The sequence below is a fragment of the Chamaea fasciata genome, unplaced genomic scaffold (assembly GCF_029207755.1).
Source record: "Chamaea fasciata isolate MVZ Bird 193981 ecotype frontalis unplaced genomic scaffold, bChaFas1.0.hap1 SCAF_5, whole genome shotgun sequence".
Lineage (NCBI taxonomy): Eukaryota > Metazoa > Chordata > Aves > Passeriformes > Sylviidae > Chamaea > Chamaea fasciata.
Window position 1 is genome coordinate 56,054,325 of NW_027094090.1, and position 25,772 is coordinate 56,080,096.

Genomic DNA, 25,772 nt, shown 5'->3' on the forward strand with positions numbered 1-25,772 from the left:
AAGAGCAAAGAAAAGAGTCAGCAAACTGTCAGTCCTTGTCTTACAGTAAACCCTCCAAAACAACTCCCTGCTCCCTTTCTGTGAAAGAAGTGAAGGCAGTTGAGAAAATTGTTCTCAACAAAGTTGGAGGAGACAGGCAGAGATCCTCATCCAGCTGAGAGCAAAACAGTGACCCAAGCAGGTGACTAAGTACTGTGGAACCAGGTGCATAAGGCAGCTGGGATTTTGCCATCTGGGAGCAAAGGCCAGATTCCCTCATAACCAGGCTGGCACCCAGCTTGGTGGAGCCATGGCTCCGTGTTCCCCTTTCTCCTTCCCTCAGGGAAACCAGCCCTGATGCCACCTGAGCACATAGGACCAAAACAGGGTTTTAAAATGGGCCTGGAAGCTTACTAGAGACACACAGAGACAAAGGTCTCTCCAGCAGAGGCTGTCCCAGCCCTGCACAGGCATTGCCTGGACGTTTTGGGGGCATGGGCTGATTCCCAAGTCCCTGATGCTGACACAGGACTGCTCTCACAGGCAGGGCTCCCACCTTTGTGTCCATCCCCATGGAACAGCTCCTTTGCATTCAACAAGAACAAGCACAGCTCCTTGTTGCTGTCTGCCCTACTTGTTGCCATGACTTTATTATCAGTCCTGGATGAACTTGCTACTGACTGGGAGAACTGAAACCTCACTATTCCCAGAAGGATGCAGGAGTTACAGCAGAGAGCAAGAAGGCTGAAGAAGAGGTAAATGGGTAGTTGAGCCAGTCCCAGTGAAACTGCCACCTCTCAAACACTCCCATCCTGCTGGCCGGATAGTGCAGTGGGCTGAAACCCAATTGCTTTGTCATCTTTGGCACTTGCTGCAGGCAAGCAGCAGCTTTTGTCAGCCCAACATCCTTTTCTCTGCCATGCACCCAGAGCAGATGAGTGAGTTTCTAGAAACCGTCCCACCTGGCAAACAGGAAAAAGAGTGAGGACAAGGTGTCCTGGTGCAGAAGTTCTCTGAGCTAGTGTTGGAAACCAGGAGCCCAGAGAAATCAACCCATCCTAAATCCCCAATACTTTGCTAACTGCATTATAAAGAAAGATTTAATTAGCACGTGTAAGTAATCTCCTCCTTAGCAATGTCATTCCACTGGTACACTCTGAATTCTGTTGCTACTTATGTGGCCCTCAAGGACAAGAGGTGGTGTTGTATGGATTTCCTTTGCTTCACAATGGGGGAACAAGACCAAAATGACAGAGACATCACCAACTCACCTAGAAGTTCACCAACTGCCACCTGCCACTTCAAAATCTATTCCCAAACAAAACAGATTGCCCCCAAATAGCTTACCTGGACTTCTCCATTCTCAGCAGCAGTCTTCTTCTCCTGGCAGTACTCTTAAACTTTACAACACAGTAACAAAACTTATCCTCTGCTCCAGGAGTAGATTCCAACTTGCCTATTGCACCTGCATGCTGTCACAGCCCTGGTCAAAGGAGACATTCCAAGAGAAACTCCCGGGATCCAAATATACAGAAATATCATCACCAGTGCAGGAGAACCAAAAGAAATATCCCCAGTAAGTGCCTAAATTCATCTTTGTACTAAATACTCTTCTAAGCAACTCTCATTTAGAGAAGCTTTAATAGAATCACAAAATGGTTTGAGTTGGAAAGGACTTCAATGCTCACCTAGTTCCAACCCCCTTCTGTAAGCAGGGACACTTTCCACTAGACCAGGTTGCTCAGAGCCTATCCAACCTGGGCTTAAACATTTCCAGGGATGGGAGATGTTTTCATGAGCATGTACATAGCACAGGGAGCCCCAGCCCAGCCTCACACAGCGTCCTAAGAGCTTGTATTTACAGGCTCCTGTGAGCGGGAAGCTGTTTACTAAAAGGATTAGATAAGGCTTGACAAAGATGCAGGAAGGCGGGCATGCTGTGCCTTAGAAAACTTTTGCAATACAGAACTCAAAACATCCCTGTAGGCAATTCCATTTAGAAAAGAACCTAGAAAAGAAGAAGGGGGGAGAAATTTCAAACAGGTTTGGCAGAGCACTTTGGCCACAGCTGGACAGAGGGTTAAATGACAGGAGGGTAGCCAAAGAGTGGTGTGTCCAAAACATGCTTGAGCAGCCACTGCTTGTACTGGAGAGGTCTGTGGGACTATCTCAAAATACTTTCTCCTTCTATCTCTGAGAGAAAACAACCCCTAAAGCACACTGCTGCTTCACCTCCCACTCTCCTGCAGAAGGGAAAGCTGCTCTCCTGGGTTTGGTGAGGACAAGCAGCTCAAATGCTCTGTAAGGCTGCCCAGCACTTGGAGCAATTGAAGCTCAATTCTCCCTGCTTTGGAGAGCACGGTGGTACCTGCTAGGCAAACATCCATACCTTTTGGGTTCCAGACTTCCAAGAAAACCAGGATACAGCAGCATTGTTTGTAGGGCATATTGCAAGGCCCTTCCTGGATACAGACAAGTGTCATGGGGCTGAAGCACACCTTTTTCTTTCAGTTTGGTCAGTCTGTCACATCGTGGCATTCAGTCTGAAACAGAGATCAGTTCCTTATGCATTTCCTTTGCCCTTCTGAAGTTAAGCAATTCCTCCTCTTTTGCTTGCCCACACATTCTGCTCTGGAGATCACAGTCATCACTGATCTCTGGAGATCAGTGGTGGTGATGGGGTTTGCTACTGTCAGCATTTTCAGATACTCAAGCTAAGCTGTACTCCTCAGAGTACTTCCAGAGTCAGCTGGGAAGTTCCTGATGAGTAGGTGGGGAAAAAAGTGACAGAAAAGGGGTAAAAACATGAACTGTTAGTTTCCTTGAGGAATAGCATGATAGCACGACTGAACTACTTGGGGTAGAGAGACCAGAACACGCAGGCACAGGAGCTTCTCCAGTGGTCTGGTATTGTGCTTGACTCAGAATGTATTACAAATTATAAAACACAAACAATTACCGCGTTCCCCACTGTGTCCATTTAAACAAGGCTAAGCAAAGACGTGGGTTCATGTTTAATGGAACAAGCCACAGGAGAAAAGGCACAGCAGGGCCCACAGCCACATGGCACATTTCAGTCCAAGGGAAGAACACCTACGTGCAGATCAACAAAGAAATAAATTAACAAAACCAAGTATATGGTCTGGTTCCTTCATTTAAGACCATTAATTACACCATTATGGGCATCTCTGTTAGGGAACTCTCACAAAACTTCCTGTGAGCCTGATCAGGAAGAGTGCCAAATTACAGCCCTGGGAACATGGTCCCACTTTAGGTTGGGATGAGGGTTTGGTTTCAGCACTAGTCAGGGCTCAGGTCCTCACAGCAGCTGAGGGAAAATCAGCAGCTAGAGCCAGACCTGTGAGGAGGAGGAAGAGGGCCGATGCTCAGCAGAACCACATCCAGGGGTGGAATAAAGCACACGGAAGAACTAGCCCAGATCAAGTCAAAGTTTGTTTATTCATGTGAGGTCAGTTCAGACATGACCAGATTGAACACCTTTCTCCCTCAGAGCACCCTGGAGAAATACACAGAACTGAAAATCCAGGACAACAACGACAGCAGCAATCCCGAGGCCTTAGGCACGCCTCACTAACTGGGCTGGCCCCAAAGCGCCGTGCGCTCGGATGCAGCTGCTGGGCTCGGCGCTCCATCACTTCTGACACTTCTCAAGAGGGGACAGAACTGTTTACAGGAAGCCATTTGTTACAGGGGCTGGCCTCTCCTCCCCCCGACTCCAGCAACGTCCCTTTCCCACCGCACCTTTCATCAGAAGCTTATCTGCTGCCCAGAGAGGAAGCCAAGAAGTTCATCCAGGTTGGAATTTGAAACCAGAGATTCTCAGACGCTGTGGCTAGGGCAAACGGTGCCACCATCAATTTTAGAACTAAATTTCAAGGAGTTTTCATTCTATTTGTACAGGGGCTAATGAGTAGCTTGGGATGTGAACACTAACCCCAGGGCATAATTCTGAGAACAGGATGAAAGATTCTCAGTCTCCTGCTCTAATTATACAGGCAAAAATTGGAATGGGAATGAGAGGAGTCAAGAGCAGGACTCAGGTTCCATATCAGCTTAATGGCATAATTTTCCCAAGCACTGAAATATTTTGAGGGTTAACAAAAATATGCAACAATCACCTCCACCCAAAGAAAAAGATTCAAAAAAAGTGTAAAATGGGGCAACTGAGTTCCACATTAAGCAAAGCTATGCATGGAGACATAACTATAAAAGCAGCAATCACCAAGCAACCGTTCAAAACTGTAAAACCGTAAGGCACTAATGATGTTCCACTCGTTACAATCAACACATGACTAAAAATTGACATTCATCAATTAAAAAATAAAATAAAATCAATGTACATTTTGAAAAGGCAACTGTTCCCATTTAAAAAGTTTTAAATTCTCAGCTCCAACACTTTTACTCCTCCCCACCTCCATCCAGGCACTGCTGACTAGTTAGACAGAGTGTTTGCTCACAAGTTCTGCAGGTTAACACAGACCTATTACAATGAAACATCTCAAGGCATAAACACAAAACAATTTTTTGTGAAGTTACTCAGTGATCCCGTTAAGATCACTAAAAAATGTTAGGGGTGTCAGTCGGTCACCCCACTTGCCACAGTACTGCAACGCACTCAACCACCACCACACCAAGCACACACACTTGCTTTTAGTGCTTGCAGGTAGACTTTCCCTTCAAAGTACAACTCGAGCTTCCAAACCCTGGAGCCTGAGGTCCCCTATGCAGCCATAACCACAGGAGCATGAGGGGAGACAGCAGCAGTTGCTCATTAATGCTACTCCACAAGTATGCTGCAGTCCTTGTCTGGAAGCCCCTGCCTGAGAGCAGCCAGGTCCCTTAAATTCCTTTAATTCCATTCTGATCCTTCTTTGCTAGAGATGAGCAACTGCCCAAGCAGTATGAAGTCAGTGACACCAGTTTCCTTCAGAAGGTCACCTCACACCCATTTTGGTCAGTATTGGTCAGGTTCAATGAACAAAGTAGTGAAAGTATTTGTATCCCATTACTGATCCCTGAAGCCATTCAAGGATCCTTTAGACACAAAGGACCTATTAAGGCTTATTTCAGAGATTACAATAAAGTATTGCACACTATATGTCTGCTTCAATAGTTACAAAAAAGTGAAATCTCATTTCTCAGAGATTATTAACTATTAAAAATGTTAAAAACAAGTACAGAGAACTTCTTCGTGTGACTCTACTGGAATATGTAACAGTTAATAGATAGGGGATAGCAGAGGTCCATCTGTGCAGAGATTTAGCAACAATAGTTTTTAAACAACTGGACAGCCAAAATCCCAAATAATTATTTCTGCCCTTTCTAAAAGCTAAGGTGATCTGAAATTTAGGACTATCCATGAGCTGCACTGTATGATTTCACCAGCACAAAAGAGCATCAAGATACATTGCAAGACAGCCTCCCAAAAACCGTCAGTTTCAAACAGCTGACTTTGGTCAGCACATCCAGAAATAAATAAGAAAAGGTATAGGAAGGAGACACCCAACAGAAGACCCTGGTGTGACTGCTGGAAGAGGCTGGAACAATCCATCAGTCCCACGGATTGTCTGGCTTAGGTCAGCAGCTCCGTGACACAGGTGGTCTCAGGACAAGTATTTAGTGCTTCATGACTGAGCTCGCCTAAGGCGACTCAATCAAGGCTTGTGGAGTTGTTTTGAATCAGTCCAGCCCTGGAGGATGTAACAAACAAGTCTCCCAGGGTTTTGATGAGTGTCCCAACTGTCAGCTCCATACAGCAGTCCTTGAGAAGGGAGCAGAAGTCACTCAGCCAGCATTCGCAGGCGCCGCTCATGCAGCAGCAACCTGATCTCCCTCACTATCAGTGGTGAAATGAACAGGATTGTTGAACTGGTCTGTGGAAAGAAGCAAATCCAGGACAATTAACACAGAGCAAGCAGAGCTGCAGCCATCCCCAGCTCCAATGTGCATCCAAGGTCATCTCAGGAAGACACAGGCTAAGAGAAGCAATGACAGAGTGGCACAGCAGAGGAAGGACTGAGCTTGCAGGAAAGCTCATACAATTTCAGGTGTCATGATCACCTTTTCATAAAGATGAGCTCTCCAGCTCCTCAGTGACCTTCCTCCTCACCACCTCTGCTGGCTACAAAACTGGCCTTCTCCCTTGTCAGCACAGATGCAAAGACATCTCCTGGCACTTCCAGTAGGGAAGACCAAGGAAATTGTGCAGTGTTCTCCACTGTGGTGATGCTGAGGACATCAGAGTCTCAACAGCTCTCTGCCCCAGCAGCAAAACAGGGCCAAGGCATTTTCAGTTTAATTTAAACACCCTCATCACTCTTTCCACTAATCTTCAAGACCTAACAAACAAGCAGCTTAACTTCACCTCTCTCAAAATATTAGAAACTATGTATCACAGAGATGAAGGAGGGAGAAGCCTGCCTTGGAAGTCAGATGGTAGGAGCTTTAGGAAATGCATACAGGTATTTTTGGGCAAGTATTTTTGTGTCTCCACTATAATCTCAGTTCCTGTTGGGTTACATGACTTTAAAGGATCCAAAATTAACCCATTGACTTAGATAACCTGAGGCAAAGCCACACCACAGGCCACTTTGAGAATGGTATTAGAAGATAAAATTCTCAGGTTCCCACAAAAACATCCTACAGCAAATTGAGCTTTGACAAAGAATTTTTTAAAAAGGTGATTTCTTACCATTAGAATGAAGAAATAGAAAACCCACATCCATCCCAGGTTCTCCTGGATCAAAGACACTAGATACTAAACAGAAATGAAAAAATATTATTCAAACTGGGAAGATAAGCATGACTTTCAGGCATGACACTTTCATTTTCTAGACTTTGTGGGCTGTTGGCACTCCACACAGAGCTGATCACAGAATCTTCCAACTGATCTTTTCCTGTCAGAAGAGATGACTCAGGACAGCAGCCTTTTTCTGTGTGAAACCCACAGTTTCAGCAAAGCAGAGACACCATCCTGAAGCTTTACAGTAACTCAGAACAGCACAAAGACAGAACTGAACTAGAGTTTCAAAGGGTGACAAATTGACTCTGCTGAATACGAGGTTTTTGCACAGAACACTGGGACATAAGTGGATGTAAGTACTCTCAGAAGAACTAAAAGCTCTAGAATGGCTTATAAATTACACAGGACACATTTTCAAGAGCTGTGTTCCCACTAACTACTTAACCATTCATCTAGGCAAGACACTTGAGACTGCACTCTGTTCTGAGCTGCACCCTGGCCCAGTTGGGCAGCCCAGGCCACACCAGAAAATGTATCCCTTATTAGCAGATTTATATTCAGATGCTGCACAAGGGCCTCCCTTCTTCACTACTGGGTATATCAAAACAGGATCTGAATTTCTAACACGCTCATTGTGCGCTTGCTGTTATTCACACGCCCCCAGAATGACGTCGTGGCTGTCTCTGCTAGAATAAATGCAGTGTTGGAAGGGGAGGCAGGTGGAATCTCTCAGAACCAAAGACCCACTTTTTAGGATGACGTGAGTTTGGATGGTATGTGTGTGGGAAGACAAAAACACCGAGACAAAGCCAGAGGAGCACTGAGTGTAACAGTGCACTGATATTTGTCCTCAAAGCACTTGTAATTTTCCATGTTCAGAGGAGATAAGGAGCATCTATCCTACAAAACAGTAACTGAATGATTGTATTTATCAGGCAATCAATGGCAAGCACAAGCCCAAATCTCCTTCTAGAAAAGGAACTCGCATGCCTCGCCTGCATCCTTGGTATTCTGCCACCTCTGGAGGATGCCTGGAGGAGAACTGGCTCTGATTCTCTCTACTGAATCCTCCCCAAAGCACCACTGTGTTCTTTCACGTAGCTAACACTTGTATTTGAGAAGAAAACATCCCCAGTGGGCATACTGTCAGCTTGCTCCTCTGCAACACTCTACTCCTCAGACCCCTGGCAGCATACTGTAAGGACTGTTGAAGCAAGTGGGGCTGGATTTACAAGGTGTAAAAGAAATCCACAGATAAAAAGAGAAAGCACAAATAAGAGCAAATTTTAAATCACTTCATAAACACTGTGACATTCATAATAGGTATTCCAATTTTACTCAGTTATAGAGACAACCTTTTCTGTAAGAGAAGGTTTTCCTATCACCTCAAAACAAAAATCTCAAACTTCAAAATATTTTTTCACTCTTTCAAAAGCTTTTTGAAGTTCAGGATATAAAAGTCTGCAAAATTCCCTTGAATTACCAAAGTGCCTTAACATTAGCATTATGAAAGCTTAGTTTAGTTCTTAATTACATTGTTTCCACTGGAAACTTTATTAAAACAGACAGTTTCCCTTGGTTGGTTCTTAAGTATTAATTTTTAAAAAGACCCCCAACCCTCTCTTTCTCTCCCCACACAACTTCGGATTGAGGAATGCACTAACATCTGTAACCACAACAGACACTTTTCTTCCTTCCCCAGACCTCTCTTTTGGCAGCCTCACCTGGCCCACAGCAGCACCAATACTGCCTGTTCCATCCACAATTCCTGTGACTGTGGCCAGAGCCTCGCTGCTGCCTTTCACCACATCCTGACGCCCCAGGTCAGCAGAAACTGCAGAACTTATCATGTTAGAAGGGCCTCCAATGAAAAATCCTGAAAATGATAAGAAAACAGCCTTGGTGTAAAACAAATACTCAGACAGATTCTCAACAAAACAACTTCCAAACACAGATTTTTCTACCAAGAAAGCTCGGGACAAGAATTAAGTCTAGGGGCAGTGCTCAGAGACTAACTGCAGGTAGAGGGGTACTTGAAACATGCAGTCATGAAACACCCTGAATATCTGCAGAAGTCACACAGAAATAGCCAACAAGAACATTTTAATTAGTTTGGAGTAGCATGTGCCCATGCTACGGCCTCAGTCTCCAAGGGCTCACAGAAGAGATAGCAGGCAAAAAAAAAAAAAAAAAAAAAGACCCACAATAACAGGACAGAGAGTTCTGAAATAAGAGTGTTTGGAAAGAAAGGCTCTATTCATGCAGGCTTAATTCCATAACACAGCACAGTATGTGTGGTAGCACAAAAAGCTTGTGACCTCTCACAGCACACAGGGTATTTTGAATTCTGACAAACACCCTCAAGTTTGAGCTGCAGTTCATGACTGCCATATACACACTTCCTCAGATATCAGACCACTGCATAAATCCACCATCATACTGAGCCAAGGCAGATCCCCTCAGCTCCAGGCTGTTGTTCCATACAGTCTATATTCCATACCTCCCTCTGTAAGGCAGTTTTCCTACAGCTGTTTGCCAAAGGTAACAGAAACTGGGGCCCAGTTTTCACCCCTTCTGCAAAACCAGCAGAGATGGCAGCACACAAACACCTTTCCACCACCTGGCTGGTGTTACTGATTGTTCTGCAATGGATTTAGATGTCTACCAGCGTAACAGTGGATTTTGAGAAGTTACCTGTAATCGTCATGATCACAGCATTGATAGGTTTGCTGTTTGGGGAGCCTGCAAGAGAAAAGACCAGGAGAGTGTGAATAAAATTTGAATAGTAAGAGAATCCTTCATCTGTCTCTGGGGAAGTCAGACTCAGCTCAAACTCTATCATCATAAAGTACTCAGCACTTGAGTCAGCCCTTTCACTCTTCCTCCATTTTCCAAAACATTTTTTAAAGTAGAGAGATTGGACTTGGAGGTAGTAACCCAGCAACTCTCTAAACAATGCTGCACAATAAAGCAAAACATGCAAACCCCCATATCCTAATTCTTCCTTACAAAGCCATGGCTGAACATCTACAGGCTTCCCTCGCCTTTCCAGAAGCACGTATACATGCAGCTAGTTTTCCATTACAGTCCCTCAGTGCCTTTCAGAGAGTTTTCCCTGGAATCTCATTTCCAGGCACCACCTGAATTCCTCGCTCCCTTCCACTCAGGGCCCACACATGGCAAGTTACTGCACAAGGCAAGGTGCACTCTTCACATATTCTCAGGCCATTATTACTCTTAGGTGCAACACACTATGGGCATAATAAGGCTTCCTGTTTTGCCTGACAGAAGCTGAATGATCACACTGCAGGAACTTTGGATCAACTGAGACTTCTGTATCTGCCTGGACAGTAGCACATTTTGAGTTAAGCACAAGGCACCTGGGGCTCTCCCTGTTGTGCTACCTAGTCACAAATTTCAAACTTCATCAGCAATAATTTCATGTTTACTTCCAATTCCCTTTTTAAAACAGTGAGTTAGCACAAGAGCCTACAAAAACGCCACCAAACCCAATCCTTGCTATTCAGTGATAGTCACTTATTGACCTTACTTTGAGACCATCTAAATAAGCCTGCATGCTTCCAAATGCCAGTTTTCATGTCCAGATCCGGCAGTGATTTCTACCCACAAATCTCGAAGTGCTCTATAAAAGTCTGTCTGGACCACCACCCCATTTTAGAGGAACACACAGAGAAGTGAAATGGCATCCCAGTGAGTTAAATCACTCTGTACCACGGGACATTGTCTGAAGACACAAAACTGTCATCCCTAGAAGTGCTTCATAGATATTTCACAGAAATTACATCTTCCCATCTCCTCACACTCTGTTTTCCCGAGATTCCTTTAAAAAGGCAGACACCAAGAACTATATTGATCAAAAAAGAGGCAGACACTGTCCAATTTCACCACTTTCAGAAGTGTAAGTACTGAAGACTAAGAGCTTCTCCTGCCTCTTAGTAATGTATATATACTCCAGCACAAATCTGTCCACAGATTTTCTTCCCTCATAATATAGGGAAGTACCCAAGATTTTTTGCTCTGCCAGTTATGGTGCTGACAAAACGACAATGCCAGAAATCTCACTGACACTGGGGCAGGATCAGTACCAGAAGGATCAGTAAATAACTCACCACTATAGACAAATCCAGCCACTTAGAGAATTCATTTCCACCCCATTAACCACAGAACAGATTTCTTTCTGTGCAGTGCCACACTTGAGCAAAATAGACCAAAAGGCACCATTCTGATCCAGAAGCAGTCTCAAGACCAGAAAAGGTAATGAGAACAGGCTGTGCTCTGGTTCTCCCTAGGAGGTACTGAATGAACCTCTTATCCCTGTGCAGCACACGCATACTCACGGCTGTATCCAAAGAGAGAGCCCACAGCAAAGAGCAGGCTCACTGCTAGCACAGGGGCTCTCTTCTGCAGCACATCAGAAATCAAGCCCTGGATAGTCCCACCTGTTTAAAAAAAAAAAATCACTGTCAGGCTCAGGATGCTGATAGCTTGAACAAAGCTTGTTTCACTGAGTGCAGTGGCCTCTGGCCTCCTCATCAATACACACTCCCCCTAAAATCCTGAGAGCTAAGCCTCCTGCCCTTACTGCCCCAGACACAGAGACAACAGTAAATTTAAGTGTCTCAGATAAAGCAGAGAAAACTACTCATACTGTTTTACTGGGAATTTATTGCTTCTTTTTTTTCTGGCATGCCACTAGTCAATGCTCCTACTTTCGTTTCTCTTCCCCTACAGGACCATCACAGCTCTACGACCACCACAACCCTGGAAGCAAGCTGAACACTGTGGCTGGTTCCTTTAACTGAAAGTGCAAGAAAAGGCAGCTCTTTCTCACAGGGAAAACATTATCACACAGAGGCCTCACATTCCCTGCTGTCTCACCAACTTAGGGCAGGTGCAACTGAATGCAACAAATGCCAAAGGCCTATAAAAATCACCTTATGTACCACTGGTACCTCTGCAGGAACTGCTCTGCTGGTAAAAGCCCGAATGCTGAGAAAGCCTGATGCAGAAAAGGCCACAGAGGCAAAACCAGACTCTGAATGGACCCAAACAAGGACGTCTATTACAGGAAAGCTAACTGGACAAGGGAATAAAGCTAGAACCTGAGCACAGGAGAGTGGAAGTCTAAACACATACAGAATATTCTTTATTCTGGAGGAACTGGATCAGGTTTTGCAGCCAGCAGAAATAAGAAAAATGACATTTAATTTCTGAACATAACACAGTTGGTGCCTGCTCTGCTGAGATCTGCAATGAGTCTGTCCTTAGAAACACAGGTCAGATGGGACAGTGTAGAACCCAGGAAATCCACATCTAAATCTTCCCCAGGGGTACCTGTCAGAAAAGAAGTAGCATGCAGGGGCCCCATTTTGTACACAGCACTTTTCAAGAAGTCCTAGTCAGTGAAGAAAAATGCCAGCTGAGGTTAATTTTCAAGAGTATGACAGCGGCCTTCAATTATATGTTAACTCTCTTGGGGGTCATATATTTTGTGTTTAAGGAAAAAAAGATAAGCCAAGCAGCCACATCCAAACCTAGATGTTTCCCACATTCCGTGAACAGCTAGATCCCACTGAACTCATCTGCTCTGGCTGCATGCACTGTCTTTCATTCTCAAACACTATGGAGGCAGCTGCAAGAAGATGTCACTCCCCTGCTCACTCACCTATGATTCCTCCCACATCATACCAGATGGAGAGCTGGTCAGCTTCTGCTTCTTTCCATCCAAAGTTGCTGCTGAGGTAGAAGGGCAGCCAGAAGAAGAATGAGTAATTCACCAGCTTCAAGCAGGCATAGGCCAAGGAGTACTGGAACAAAGGGAGGGCCAGCAAGCAGTTAGCACTTGAGAAATGCAAACAGCATTTCTGCTTATTCCCATAAAGCTCTGGATCCAGCTAAAGCTTTCAGGGCAAAGCACTTCTGAATTTCATGTAAGAAGGCAGCATCATGAAAGTTTAATGCTGAACATCAAAGGGAACCCAGAAATACAAAAATCACTGTCAAGAAGGTTTTTTTATCACTGAATGCAATGGGTTAAAACACTTTCAGTGTAATCTTGAGAGGAAATGACACCAGGCTTCAAAAAAGGAAGAAAATTTAATTCACCTTCTGAAGAGAAGGGAGTCAGCCACGTGACACAAAACAAGCTTGAGGTTTAGTCACTGTGCATCATGCTGAGAAAGGTTATGTGAAGTGGTTCCTCTGTGCTATCTTGTGCTGCTCGGAAGGTTCATCTGCTTACAGCACCAGAAGAGAAAGTTTCACTCATAATCCTCAGGCAGGTATTCCAGGACACAGGATGAAAGGTTTGGCCAAAGCTGAGCGCAGGTTTTCAAACCCAACAGCTGAGACAATGCTCTTTTAGCTGCTGGGTACAATTTGCCCTTAGCTAGCAGATCTGCTTTAAAGCCTTCATGTGTGTGGCAAAGACTAGTTCTCAGGGACTGCGGGACCAGCATGCAGAGGGACAGGTCACCCTATTTCAGTAAAGACAGCAGTTCAAGGAACCCATTGGAAGAGGCAAACAAGGATGAAGATGTTAAAGCACAGCTTTTGAGGCTCTGTACATATGGGTGCTAAACTTTGAATTTCAACAAGCAGATCTTTTTATACATTAAATGCCACAAAAATCATCTCTTCTGCATTTGTATTATTTTAATAGGTACAGATTTCTTAGCTGTATTATTAATGCTTTTTCACCCTAACAGGACACAAACTAATTTCTGCCATACATGGAAGACATGGGGATGTTTGGTAGGGTTCTCCTGCCTCTGGGTGTGAAAAGTACACTGTACAAAGTGATATTTATTACAACCCACTAAGAAACTGCCTACCAGATTGTCTGAATGATTAAACATTGAATTCTCAGAGGCTCAGGGGAAAGCTGTCTGTACTAAAACGCTCCCACTGTATCACTCAGCAGGAGATGAGAGGAGCTATAGAAAAAAATATGTCAAATAAATTCTTTGTAGAACCTTGACAAGGCTTTGGAGATTCAGTATTTGGTCTCTCACCAATCTGACATGGTATCCCTGTTTGGCTGGGCACTAAGCAGACATCAGATAAAACTCAGAGGTGTTCAGGCTGCTGGATTAGGGTGTGGAACATATCCCCAAAATCCAAAGCTCAAAGCCAGCAACCTCAGTTGCTGCCATCTCCTTTTGCTCAGGCCAGTGAAAAAAGTCACACATCAACTGAGGCAGACACCATTGCTAACATTTTGTGTGAGTTATTTAGCCAGAGTAGGAAAGAACTCAAGATGGGTTTACTTTCTTTTGCCATCCCTCAACTAAGGCCTTACCAGGAGGACTGTGGTTGTCCTGCACTCGACACACTGACAATGCACCTTTCCCTTCTAGATTCTCTGTTGCCTTCATCACAACAGCCAATTGCTTTGCTCATTAAGGGTACCTGACAACACTGCCCATTCAGTAGTTCTGCTCCATGACAAACCCAGGCAGCTCCCACTGTTCTGCTGAGCAGCCACTCTGCCTCCTTTCTTGTACTGGTTCTAGTATTCAGGGGGCACACAGCTCACTGATGCAGAAGGTTAACATTGTTTTTTAATGACAAGTTAACTTTTCAGCTGAACACGAGTTGGGCAATACTGCTGACACAGAAGCAGAAGTTTTCAAGGGACAGGACAAGGATATGTGGAAACTGCATCACCAGGCCTTGTTTCTTGTTGATCACAAAAAACCCTGCACACTTTGCCAGATGTTACATCATGCTGATTCAGGCTTTTCAGGCCAGCTTTCTGCTTTAAGATAACCAAAAAACTCCAAATCTCAGTATCAGTGCCAGAGAGCTCTGTGTGATGCTCAGTTAGTAGTGAGAACTCCACTCCTCAGGGCAGGCATCTATCTTACCAAGGAAGCATCCTACAGCCACTTTAGCTCATGGCCTCCCTTGCAAATTCACAGCAGGAAGGGCAGGATCTCTGCTGCCCTTCAACTGTCTCATTAAATGCACTCCGTGAAGCAGGCTGGGAAAAGCAACACACACCACACACCCAGACAGCATCATCCATGTACACAAGGATAACAGGCCCAACCCCAACATTTTAACAGCATGAGATGACAGATGTCAACCACTACAACATATGGTCAACATATTAACAATGACGTGAACAAATCCTGACAAGACAAAAAGCCAGCTTTATGTTCAACAGATAAGTCAGCTCTTACTTAAGAATCTGTGTCCTCACCAGCACTACACCAGGAAGGCAACAAGCCTGGAAAAAGCCAATGGCCTTGGGCTGGTTGTCACTGTCAGTTGCTTGAATGGAGTAATTCCGGTCATCATCATCCACATCATCATTGCCCATTAGGGGTCTGTTGGCATCTTCTTCCACACTGACTTCATCTTCATCTGCTCCAAGCTCAGGGAGGCCTAAGTTTTACAAGGAATAAGAAACAGGAAAAACAGACCACAGCCTGTTCACCCTCTCCCCACTCTAAAGCTAAGCTCCCTTCTTTTAAGCAATTCTACCTTCCAGCAAATCCCTTGCTCTCCCATACCTCCATCCTCCTTTGGCTTAGAAACTCTTCTAGATGGTGTTCTGCAGTGCCGCCAGTTTCTACCCTTTGTCTTCTAGGGCTCTTGAAAGTATTGTGTGATCCTGGCGTCGGCTTTGTCTGTTCTGAGTGTCTGGCCATTAGTTGGAAGACACAACAAATTAGTGCATTTCCCCCCTTATTGAGGGGTTGGGATCCTCAGCCCTGGCTCCTGGGTGCCACCTCCCTCGAGTGTGGAGGCTGAGAGTAGCAGCAGGGACTCAGACACCTGCTGCCTGTTAAAGCCTCTGCTGGAATGGAAGGCCCTGGGAACTGCATTGTGCTTCCTGGGATGCAGAGCACTCTTACGAGCACACTTTATGGCAGCTTTAGAGCTCCCAACTTTACAGCCTTTGCAGGCACCTGGGAAACCTCCTCCACAGCCCTGTCAAAGCCCCAAAGTTCTTTTGTTTTCCTGTTGCACTCTGACTTGCCTGCCACCTTCTCAGAGAGTAAACATGTCCAACCCAAGAGTCATTTGGCTGTTGGAGACCTGCAGACCAAAACTACCGTCCCTTCCCACTGCACACTTAAGGCTTGCCATAGTTTTCTCCTAAAATAGCCAGTTATCAGTTTGCCTGCTGTTTCTTTAACAAATACTGATGTTTCAGGTGAAGAAAAACTGGCAATTAGGTATATCCTAGTGGAGATGTTAGAGCCAGGCTGTTTTATTTTGCTTTAAAAAATATCCAGACCCTATTCACGTGACACGTGGTAGAATTCAGTGTGATCTTGGCAAGTAAAGCATTTGGTCCGTTAAATGCACTAAGGTGCAGCACCATTTGATAAGAGCCCTGAGGATAAATGCTGTCAGAATGAGTAGTACTACATGGAAAGCTGCAGATCTGCTTTCCATGAAGGGACTGAAATAGCACATCTCTTCCACTCACCCACTTCCTTTGGCGACGTCAGGAGCCCGAAGAACACAATGACTCCTCCAGCAAACTGCACTGAGGCAGTCACCAAAAAAGCATACTGAGGAGAAATAAATAAAGCATTCTTTTTTAAAGCACTTTCAGGCACACACACCTCCCTCTCTAATGAGAGTTTCTTTACATTCCAGCCTCATGAGAGAGCAAACACAGCTACAACAACCCAGACTGCCTCTGTGATCTCTGCATCTCCTGAGCAGACTAGGTCCTACCTAGGCTTATCTGTACTGAGGTGACAGCAGTGAGGAAGGAGCTGAGCCAACACAACCAGAGATCCAGCTCTACTGGAAGGAACTGCTCAAAGAAGAGTCAAGCACCAAATTCAGACAAGGCTGCTCAGAGCTTTGGTCAATCAGATTCTTGAAATCCTTCAAAGACAGATCCTCCAGGCTCTGCCCCTTGTTCCATTGCTTAACATACATCATACCGAAAATGGTTTTCCAAACATCCAAATTGAACCATCCCTGCTTTACTTTATACCCACTGCTTTTTTGCTGTCTTGCAGTTCAGTTCCGGAAAAACTCTGGCTCTGATTTCTCAGCAATCTTTTCCCAGGCTTTGGAAGGCTGCTCTTGGTACTCTAAGCCTTCTCATGTCCAGAATGACCAGCTCAGCTCTGCCAGCCTGTCCTCAGAGGCCCCATGCTATGAGATGTGCTAGGTCACTCTCATTCCCTGTGCTCAGCTGTCCACTGCCACATGACAGCCCGGCTTCTTCCCAGTCACAGCAGCTATGCCTCCATGCCCTTCCAGCTCCAGGGACTCCAGTCAACTCAGAACCTGTGATGGATGACTCTGAAGAGCACTTGAAGCCACCCAAATCAGAAGAAGGTGTAAAGTAACACTAGAGCTCCTCAATAACATCAATCCCATTTACAGAGGAGTCTTGGGCTCATTTCTCCCAGCTTGGAAGAGTCAGGAAAGGAATAGCCTTTCTATTCTGCCTACTGCTTACCTCCACAGAATTCAGGAAGACAAAATTGGACACATGAGGCTGTTACCTCTCAAAGACAGGATAAGAAAGCAGTGTCTCATAGTCCATTCAGGCATGCAGGTGTAGCTAGAAGATGGGTAGCAATACCTACCTCATAGCCATATTTGAGAACACAGGAGGCCAGGAATGCCCCAAGGATATTTCCCACAGATGCACAGGCACTCCAGAGTCCAAACACAAAACCTCTCCTGCAGAAGGAGAAAAAGATTTGATGAAGCAGGCAATGCGAGGACAGATGACATTAAGAACAAGAGAAAACCAAAACATTCAAGTAAACTTTAACTTATGAATAAAGTTACACCATTTCCCTCCCTCCCCACCACCACTTCAAAGAGACTCAAAGTTCATTTAAAACAAAACACATGTAACTTGGAGATGCCAAATAGATAAGCCAGGAACCCTGAAACATCTGTGTTAAAGCAGAGTGAGCTGGCAACATGGTTACAAACTATGACTAGAGCTCCTCTGCAATACCCCAAAGTGAGAGTAGAATTTAGGATGACTCAGTTACCATTTGCTCTCTTTATTGTTAAGTAGACAGAAACGGGTTTTTCAGTGGTATGAAAATTAAAATTTAGTCACTCTGCACTATGGGATTTTCAAAGTTTGAACCTGCGCTTTTAACACACACAGTTGTGTTCACACCAGGCTGTTCTGTGGCTCCATGAAAAAGTGAAAGAGAGAGAGAGAACGTAACAAGTAAGGCATACTTCATCCTACCTAATTTTAATTATGATCTAACAGTTTGCCTTTCCGGTTTGAGAACTTCAGCTCAGTCTGTTACTCAGCGGGTCAGATAAGTGAGTCATTGAAGAAAACTCAACTTACCCAGCTTTTCCAAACCAATTTCCCATGACAGCAACCACACAGGGCCAGCCAGTGGACTGCAGCAAGCCATTCACAACCCAGAGACAGCAGTAGAACCACTTGTTGTAGAAATGCAACCATTCTGTGAGTGTGCCAAAGGAGAATACCTAGAGGAGTGCAGGGGGAAAACAGGGAAGACACCCTGAGGCTACTGCTGAAAGACAGGCAGGAGTGGGGTCCTAAAAAAGGGAACAAGCTTTCAGGGAGCTATGCAGGGGCCAGGGCAGAGGCCAGGCTGGCATTGTTTGAGACACAGCACAGGGCTCACAGCACCCTCTGCTGAGCCAGCACAGCTCTGACTCCACAGACAAATGTGTGTCACGGCACTACCACTCCAAAAGACTTTTGTCTCCCCAAACAGCACAGTTATAACAGGGGAGGAGAAGGAAGACACAAATAGTTTCAATGACAACACTAAAAACACAGTAGCCTCTTAATCTGCTGTTGTACTGACATCCTAATCCGTGAGGCTCTCTGCAAACACAGAACCCTCACAGGTTATGTATCTTCACCAAATTTAACACAAATACTACAGCCAGGTCTCAAATTACTAAGTGCTCTAACCCAAAATAAACACACATTGTGGCACAGGGTGCTTGATGCACACTCGTAGTCATGTGTCTGCAGAGCACAATAGGCCACAGTGGGATTTGTAGCCACTGGGTAAATAAAACACACTCCACACATTTTACAGCTACTTTAATAACCAGAAAACCACGAGATAAAACTGATTTATCTGAAGCAGCTTTAACTTGAACACAAAACACCTTTTGTTTTAAGCAGATGTTCTTTTTTGACACATACCCTCCTAGCAACTATATAAAATAAGTAATTGAGTGCTTGGTATTGTTAGGATGTCCTTTGAAGAACAGAGCAAAGATTGTGTTTGGAAGCAAAAGCCTCGATAACAACATATATGGTATAAGAGATTAAAGTTATACTACAAAATAGTCCCCAAAAGCCCAAATATACCAATCTTAAACAAAAGCTGTTCATCAAGTCTCTACACAGTGTCACAAAATTAGGAATTTCCTTCTGACAAGCTAGACATTTTAGGAAGGAAAGAGTCATCTATGCTCAATGCTTTAGTGCAGTACATGCATCCAGCACCAAGTTAGACCTGCAGGCTTTGAGACCACTGAGGTACAGCTACAGCTCATGAGCAGATTCACACAGAAACCGAGCCTCTTCTCCCCTACAGCAAAACCCTACCCAGAAACCCTCCAGCAGATTTAAAATCCCACTACTAGGTTCCAACTTACCACCAGAGCAGAGGAACACATGCCAAAAGACAAAACCCAACGTAAATTCAGGCGGTCCCCAACTATGCCGCTGACAAAGAGACCCTGAGAACAAAACACAGCATTAAATAAAGCCACAAGATTCGCACCTGCAACAATTAAAATTACACAGAAAGGCCAAATTAATCCAAACACTGCTGTTATACCAACTTACAATTTGATTCTAACCACTCCTCTGGCCATCAAAGCAACCCTGCTTGTAGCTGCTCATTACATTTCTGGTTTAAAAGAACTCAGCTGAGAACTCTTGGACAGACAGAACTAGTCCTCCCCGGTGACAGGGGTGTAAGAAATTCTGAAGTGATAGTATTTCACTTGTGTTTGTTAACAAGCATCTTCACACAGGTGACAGGCATAGGCAGAGCTAAGAGAAACTGAAAGAGAGAAGGTTTGCCTCTGAACTAAGCTTTTTATTGTGAGTGTGATCTTCCCAATAAGAGTCAACCAAAGCTGAGCAGCTTGGGATTAGTTTTACTCACCACAGCATAGGAAACCAAAAAGATGGTGTCCAATGTCCCCAGGAAGAGAGTTGCTTCGTCTGCATTTGGAAATAAATGGCTGCTGTTCCAGAGCTACGGAGGGAAAATTTTAACAGGTAAACAGGGAGAGGCATTGCTCATTCTACTCTTTTTCAATGGAAACCCCAGCTCCAAAGCAGAAGAGCATCCGGCCCAAGCAAGCTCCCATTTCTCTAACACTTCAGTTATCAAATCAAGAACAATTCTGGCATTATCTTCTGGCAGAAAATGTCCACTGACACTTTGCTTCACTTCTAAAATGCAAGCTAGCAAACCATGCTCCTTTCACCTGGATCAAGACAAATGAGTGGCAAAACAAACCCTATTTCTAACAAGCATGCAACTGTTAGACAGCTTCTTACTCTGAAACACTGATGAGCATTTTAATGAATAATACAATAAAGGCATATTCTGTTTTATGTGCAGCATCTCTTCTGTACTTCTCTTGCTGTCTTCACTAAATGAATAATTCCCTTAAAGTATTTGTGGCAGCACCCAAAATAAGAAATGACAGAAAGCAAACAGAAAAGAAAGAGCACAAAAGGAACAAGGGGAAGAAATAGATTGGTTGGAAACTATTTACAACAAACTCCAGTCACTAATGTTGTTGGTTTTGTGCTTACTCCGAGTTTCACATTAGTTTCAATATGATCAAGAAAAGGGGAAAAGTCTCACTTGTCCCCAAAGAAAGATTAGTGACATCAGGTGAAAAAAATAGCAAGCTTTGAGGAAAACTTGAAGAATTAGTAAAGTTAATCAGAACAAAGTTTTCTTCCCTTCCCACCATGCCTCCATTAGAAAACAAACAAACCCAACCCAAGCCCAACCTAGAGATATGCCTAACTGAAATACCATCAGTTTCAGCTTGATTCCACCTCTCCAGGAGAACATCCTGTACAGACAACACTAATCATACATCCACTTCGTTTAACAGATGTAACCTAAATTGATACCTAAAGGACCAATTTGACCATTTTTCTCGATCAGACACATGCATCTCAACATCCAGCAAACACCAAATCATCTATATATATTAAAAAAAAATCAAAACGGCTTCCAAAATACACTAGTAGTTTGCATGTTAGTTAAAGAACTAAATATAAACACCTGGCATTTCATTTTAACATCCCTGAGATGCTGACTCCTTTTGGCCATACTATGATATCCTGAACATATTACAAGCCAAATTTACTGTTTTCACTGATCACAAGAAGTCAGCATTTATCATACTTCTATTCCTTCTGCCAAACTTTCAAATAACCAATGCTCCAGCAGCTGACTTGGAACTCCCAGCTCTAATAGATCTCATGGCCTGTGACCAAGTTTTTAATGTTAGATCCCTTCCACTTCTCAAAAGCATCAGGACAAAGCATTACTAAAAAGCAGCATGGCCCTAAAAACCTCATGGCAGGAACCAGGAGGTAGCTCTTGCATTCCCATTTGTGAGAACCAAGCAGTTTAAAACTTCCTTTCCTGCAAGCAAGCACTGCCAAAACACCCACTGCTTTAACTGAAACCAGGATTTTACAGACAAGGGGTACTGGATGTTCAGCATGCAAATCAGGCCTTTTAGATGCAAGACAAAATGTCATTCTTCACTATCAATTTAGGATAAACAGCTGGCACTGTCAGACAGCTCTCTTCTCTCCTAGTTTGGCTATCCTTTTAAGAGGGTGGCAGCAGCACCACTGCCACAGAGAAAGCACAGCCAGGATTTCACAGAACCCTCTGTAAGCCCATTAACTGCTTTGGTTTATTGCCTCCAGCCCTTCAGAGAAAGAGTCCCTCTTCCCCCTCCTCCATGCTACTGGCTATTGCAGACTCTTCTGGGGCCCCCATTTCCACTGGAGCACTGCAGCTTCTTGAGAAGTTTCTCTTTGGGCACCACTAGGGAAGACTGCGGCATCACCTGGTGATCCATAAAACTACAGTGCCGACACCTAAAGTTTCCACTCGCATTCTGAGAAGAGAGGAACACCTAAAGGAGCCTCTTCAGCTCCACAAGCTCAGCCCACTGGTAGCTGCCCACCTTTCCCAGCACCTCCTTCTCCCTTGTGTCCTCACCTCGTACGGTCGGCGCTCGGGGGCCGTGCTGTTTACGCAGGAAGGAGTCCACTGTCTGGAAATGCTGACTTTGACATTACTGAATGTCTTTCTGGAGGCATGGAGCAGGGAATAACTGCCAGAGAACACATAGACACGGGTTGGCCCAATCTCCTCTGCAGGTCAAGAGGGGAAAGGGTGGAAATACAAATCTCTGAGCAGAGGTGCACTCAAACTACCTGAAGAAAGTCAGCAGGAACACAACGACATGATGGTGGGTGCAGTGGGACACAAGGCCCCTGCTGGCAGGCTGCCTCCGTAAGCTTCCAGGCATAGCCATGTTCCCGGCAGCCCCACCCCTGCTCCTGCCTTGGCCACGAGGGCTGGATGGTGATTAAGTCATTTTTCTGCTCACTGAAATAGAAGAAGGTGGGAAGGGAGGAGAAAACATATTTGAATTAAAACACGTGTATGAAGTACAGCTCTGTTCCCCACACTGTTCGAATTCAGACGGAACAACTCTATGCCATGCCTTTCCAGCTTGTTTCACACCACTGCCCATCTCAATAGTTGTACATTCTTCAGTAACATCTATGGCTTTAAGGTGTCTTGTTATTCCCATTTCCCAATACCCTCACGGCACTTTTTTTTTTTTGTTTCTCTCCTAGCAGATGCCTCTTCAGTGCCCAGGACCAAAGGAGTACCCCCCGGATCTACCAATTTCCAGCATTGTCCCATTAAAGACCATTGTGCACCATTTACAAACATGGTGCACTACCGAGTGGCCATAAATAAAGAGTTTTCTGCTACCACTTGGCTGGACACAGGCAGGTGATGAAGCCACAACAGCAGCATTTGGCTATGGGTGGAGAAGGGTTTGGGATCCGACTGCCTCATTAAGACGTTGTTGGAGGAATATAACCTTATATTATGTGGACTTGCATAGATGGAAAAAGGGAAGTAACTGTGAGGACAGTGCTGAAATCCAACAGCAGGAACCTTTGCCTGACTTCTCAAGCCTGACGTTACAGCTCCATCTGTCCCTAACTCATGAGTATATAACAAAAGTCACACCTTCCTGTCCCTACCTTTAGGGCATGGGTGACACCTGCCTCAACCTTGAGACAACCAGAAACCATCAGTACCGAGGGAAGGCCATGACAGGCATACAGTTTCCTCATGCTGCTCACACCACTCCAATCCCCCAGCTGTGCTGGCTTGGCTGAGGGACAGTGTCTGCTAACAGATTTTGAGAAACAGCCCCACTGGGCAGCAAGGGGGTGAATCTCTCTCCACACATTTCAGAAGACATGCCAACAACACAAACATTCTGAATGGTGAGGAGAGGTAAAATAAAGTGCCACTCCTGTTCCCCCAAAGGATCAGCACTGAAATAAGACAGAATATAATGCCTTTGCGTCCTTTTGTATCCACAGGCACTGTTTGTAATTATTTACACATCTTACAGAAGAATTTTCAACTTCAGCTTCATAACCTCACTTGGAGAAGTCAGAAGCCATCATCCAGACAGTCTCTCATCCAAATTTCTCCTGCTGAAAACCCTTTATTTCACACAGACTTTCTATTTCTCCTTGTAAAGGTTTCATCAAGACACCTTTCACTGCAGGCTGCCTCCCTTCCCTGTTCTCTCAGCGATGACACATGCCTAACCAACAGCAATAATCAGCTACTCCTGGACAGGTGAATAATTGTGGAAACTGACATCACATCTGACCTCCCAAACAGTGTGGCAGAGAGATCCTCTGAGTAACAGGGACCCAGCTATGACAGCTTTGAGACACCGGAGTCACATTTATCCTACACCACACCTGAACACCTCTATTCCCATCCAGGACAAATGCAGCGAGTCTGCACAAGACCTGACACCATCTGCCTCCACACAGCCCAGGAGACCTTGAGCCACGCTGCCACTGCTCCAGCTGGCACACTGCACCTCGGGGTGCCAGCACCTCCTTGTAGGGACTTGTGTCTAGGCTGCTTGGGTTCACACAGGGTAAAAAAATGTGCCCTACAACTAGAGCTGTGAGAAGGCAAGACTAGCCCTAGAAGGGGCAACTTTGCAAGTAGTCTTGATACTACCTTCACCTGAGGTCCCCAGACCATTCCTCAGCATCAGTGAATGAAGACTCAGCACCCACACAAGTATCACACAGTGCTACTCCCTGTCAGGCAGCAGTAACCCTACGGCCCAGGGCTGTCCCCCACACAAGCTCCATGGAGAAGGGAAGCCAAGGCACTCCAGTTTCCCAGCTCCATGGTCCTTGCAGGCCTGTGGGCCACACAGTCTGCTGGTCAAACACAACAGCTTCCTTGACTCTCCCTCCCCTCCCACCAGGCAGATAACAGAGCTGTCCCGAGGAAAGCAAAACACTGCCAGTTGTGCAACATTGTGGGGAAAAGTTCCTTCCTTGGGTAATCAGTTTGCAGCCCAAAGCACAAGATTTACTACTTGCTTCATGTCAATATTACGCAAATATAGATCTTATTTGTCCAAGATACTGAGTCCTTTTAAAGCTAAGACCTGATTTGACCTTAAAGTCACCTCATTTTTTTAACAGCATTTACTGTTGAAACAATCTGTTCCTTAGAGCTTCCCAATCTCAACTAGCTTTCTAGAAGATCTTCTGGCACAGGACATTTCCACAGCGTAGAGATAACCACGAAAGATTTTGTTTTCTCTCTTTCTTTACCCCGCCCTTTCTATACTCAAAACGGGCATTCTTCCTAGGCTAAAAAAGTCTGCAACCAGTTTCTTCTTTAAAATTCGTCTTTTAATTATTGTGAGAACACCAGAGTAACTTGGCGGTGGCGGAGGAGCAAAAGCTCGGCAGTAGGATGACCCACAGATCTGAACAGAGTCAAGCACATGCCTTTAAGAAAGGAAGAGGAGTGCTTTTAGAATGTTAGACTGCCTTGTCTAACTATTTAGCACTATTTACCTTCAGCCAGCCAGTATTTTGAGGAAGCTTTTGATAGGCTTTCACCCTTATTTGCTAAGCTCTCCTCGGTGTTCTACCTTATCCTTCCACCTAAAGTCAAAATAAGACACCTTCAGTTCAAAGTAAACACCCTTAATGCTAAACTACTGCCCTCCAAAGCCGGCAGGAAAGTGCAGCCTTAACATTCCAAAGAGCAAAACAAACGAAGGGACTCTTTTTCTTCAAAATAATAGTAATTTAAACAAACAAACAAACAAAGAGAACCCCATCAAAACCCAAACCTACACACCCCCACACTCCTACGCATTTTTCCAAACAGACAGAACAGTGGCACAACCCAAACCCACCCAGGGCCCTCCGTAGCCAGCACAAGCAGACCGTCTGTCACCGCGGACGCCCAGCCGGATGCTGCCGTCCGGGAAGGAGGACAAGGGGCTGCCCCGAGCACCCGAATGCTCCGAGAACGCTCCGGGCTGCCGGGGGCCCGGCCCGGCCCGGCCCAGCCCCGCCGCTCGGCGCCCGGCCCGAGGAGGGGGCCAGGAGGAGGACACGGCTCCCTCCCGGCGCCGGGGCCACGTCCTCGGCGGGGCGGGGAGCGGAGCCGAGGGGCAGCGCAGCGCAGCGCAGGGCAGGGCAGCGCAGGGCAGGGCCCGGCTCCGCCACCGCCGCGCCCCGGCCCCGCACCTCGGCCGCCGCCCCACGCCCCGGCAGCCGCCCGGCCCCGCGTACCGTGCGCGGCCCCAGCGCGGCCGGAGGAAGTCGGCGGGCGGAGGCGGCTCTTCCGGGCGGTCCCGCGGAGCGGCGGGAGCTGTAGTCCGGCCGCGGCCGCCGCCGGGGCCC

The 25,772-nt window shown here is 45.5% G+C and overlaps 1 protein-coding gene across 2 annotated transcripts; it reads right to left on the bottom strand.

Moving 5' to 3' along the window:
- Window positions 1-3,419: 3,419 nt before the first annotated feature.
- On the bottom strand, window positions 3,420-25,709 carry SLC37A3 (solute carrier family 37 member 3). Of its 2 annotated transcripts, none has more exons than XM_066183800.1 (15): window positions 25,662-25,709; window positions 22,212-22,386; window positions 21,994-22,108; window positions 19,891-19,983; window positions 19,373-19,456; window positions 18,072-18,217; window positions 17,335-17,431; window positions 16,209-16,293; window positions 14,970-15,154; window positions 12,429-12,570; window positions 11,101-11,202; window positions 9,437-9,484; window positions 8,467-8,618; window positions 6,692-6,757; window positions 3,420-5,873 (listed from the first exon to the last, which is right to left on the bottom strand). In XM_066183800.1, exons 2-15 carry the CDS (start codon window positions 22,310-22,312, stop codon window positions 5,781-5,783), a joined length of 1,509 nt encoding a protein of 502 aa, XP_066039897.1. In that variant the 5' UTR covers window positions 22,313-22,386; window positions 25,662-25,709; the 3' UTR covers window positions 3,420-5,780. The 2 variants fall into 2 exon arrangements, with proteins under 2 accessions (XP_066039897.1, XP_066039896.1); XM_066183799.1 differs by lacking the exon at window positions 25,662-25,709 and adding an exon at window positions 25,280-25,509.
- Window positions 25,710-25,772: the final 63 nt, after the last annotated feature.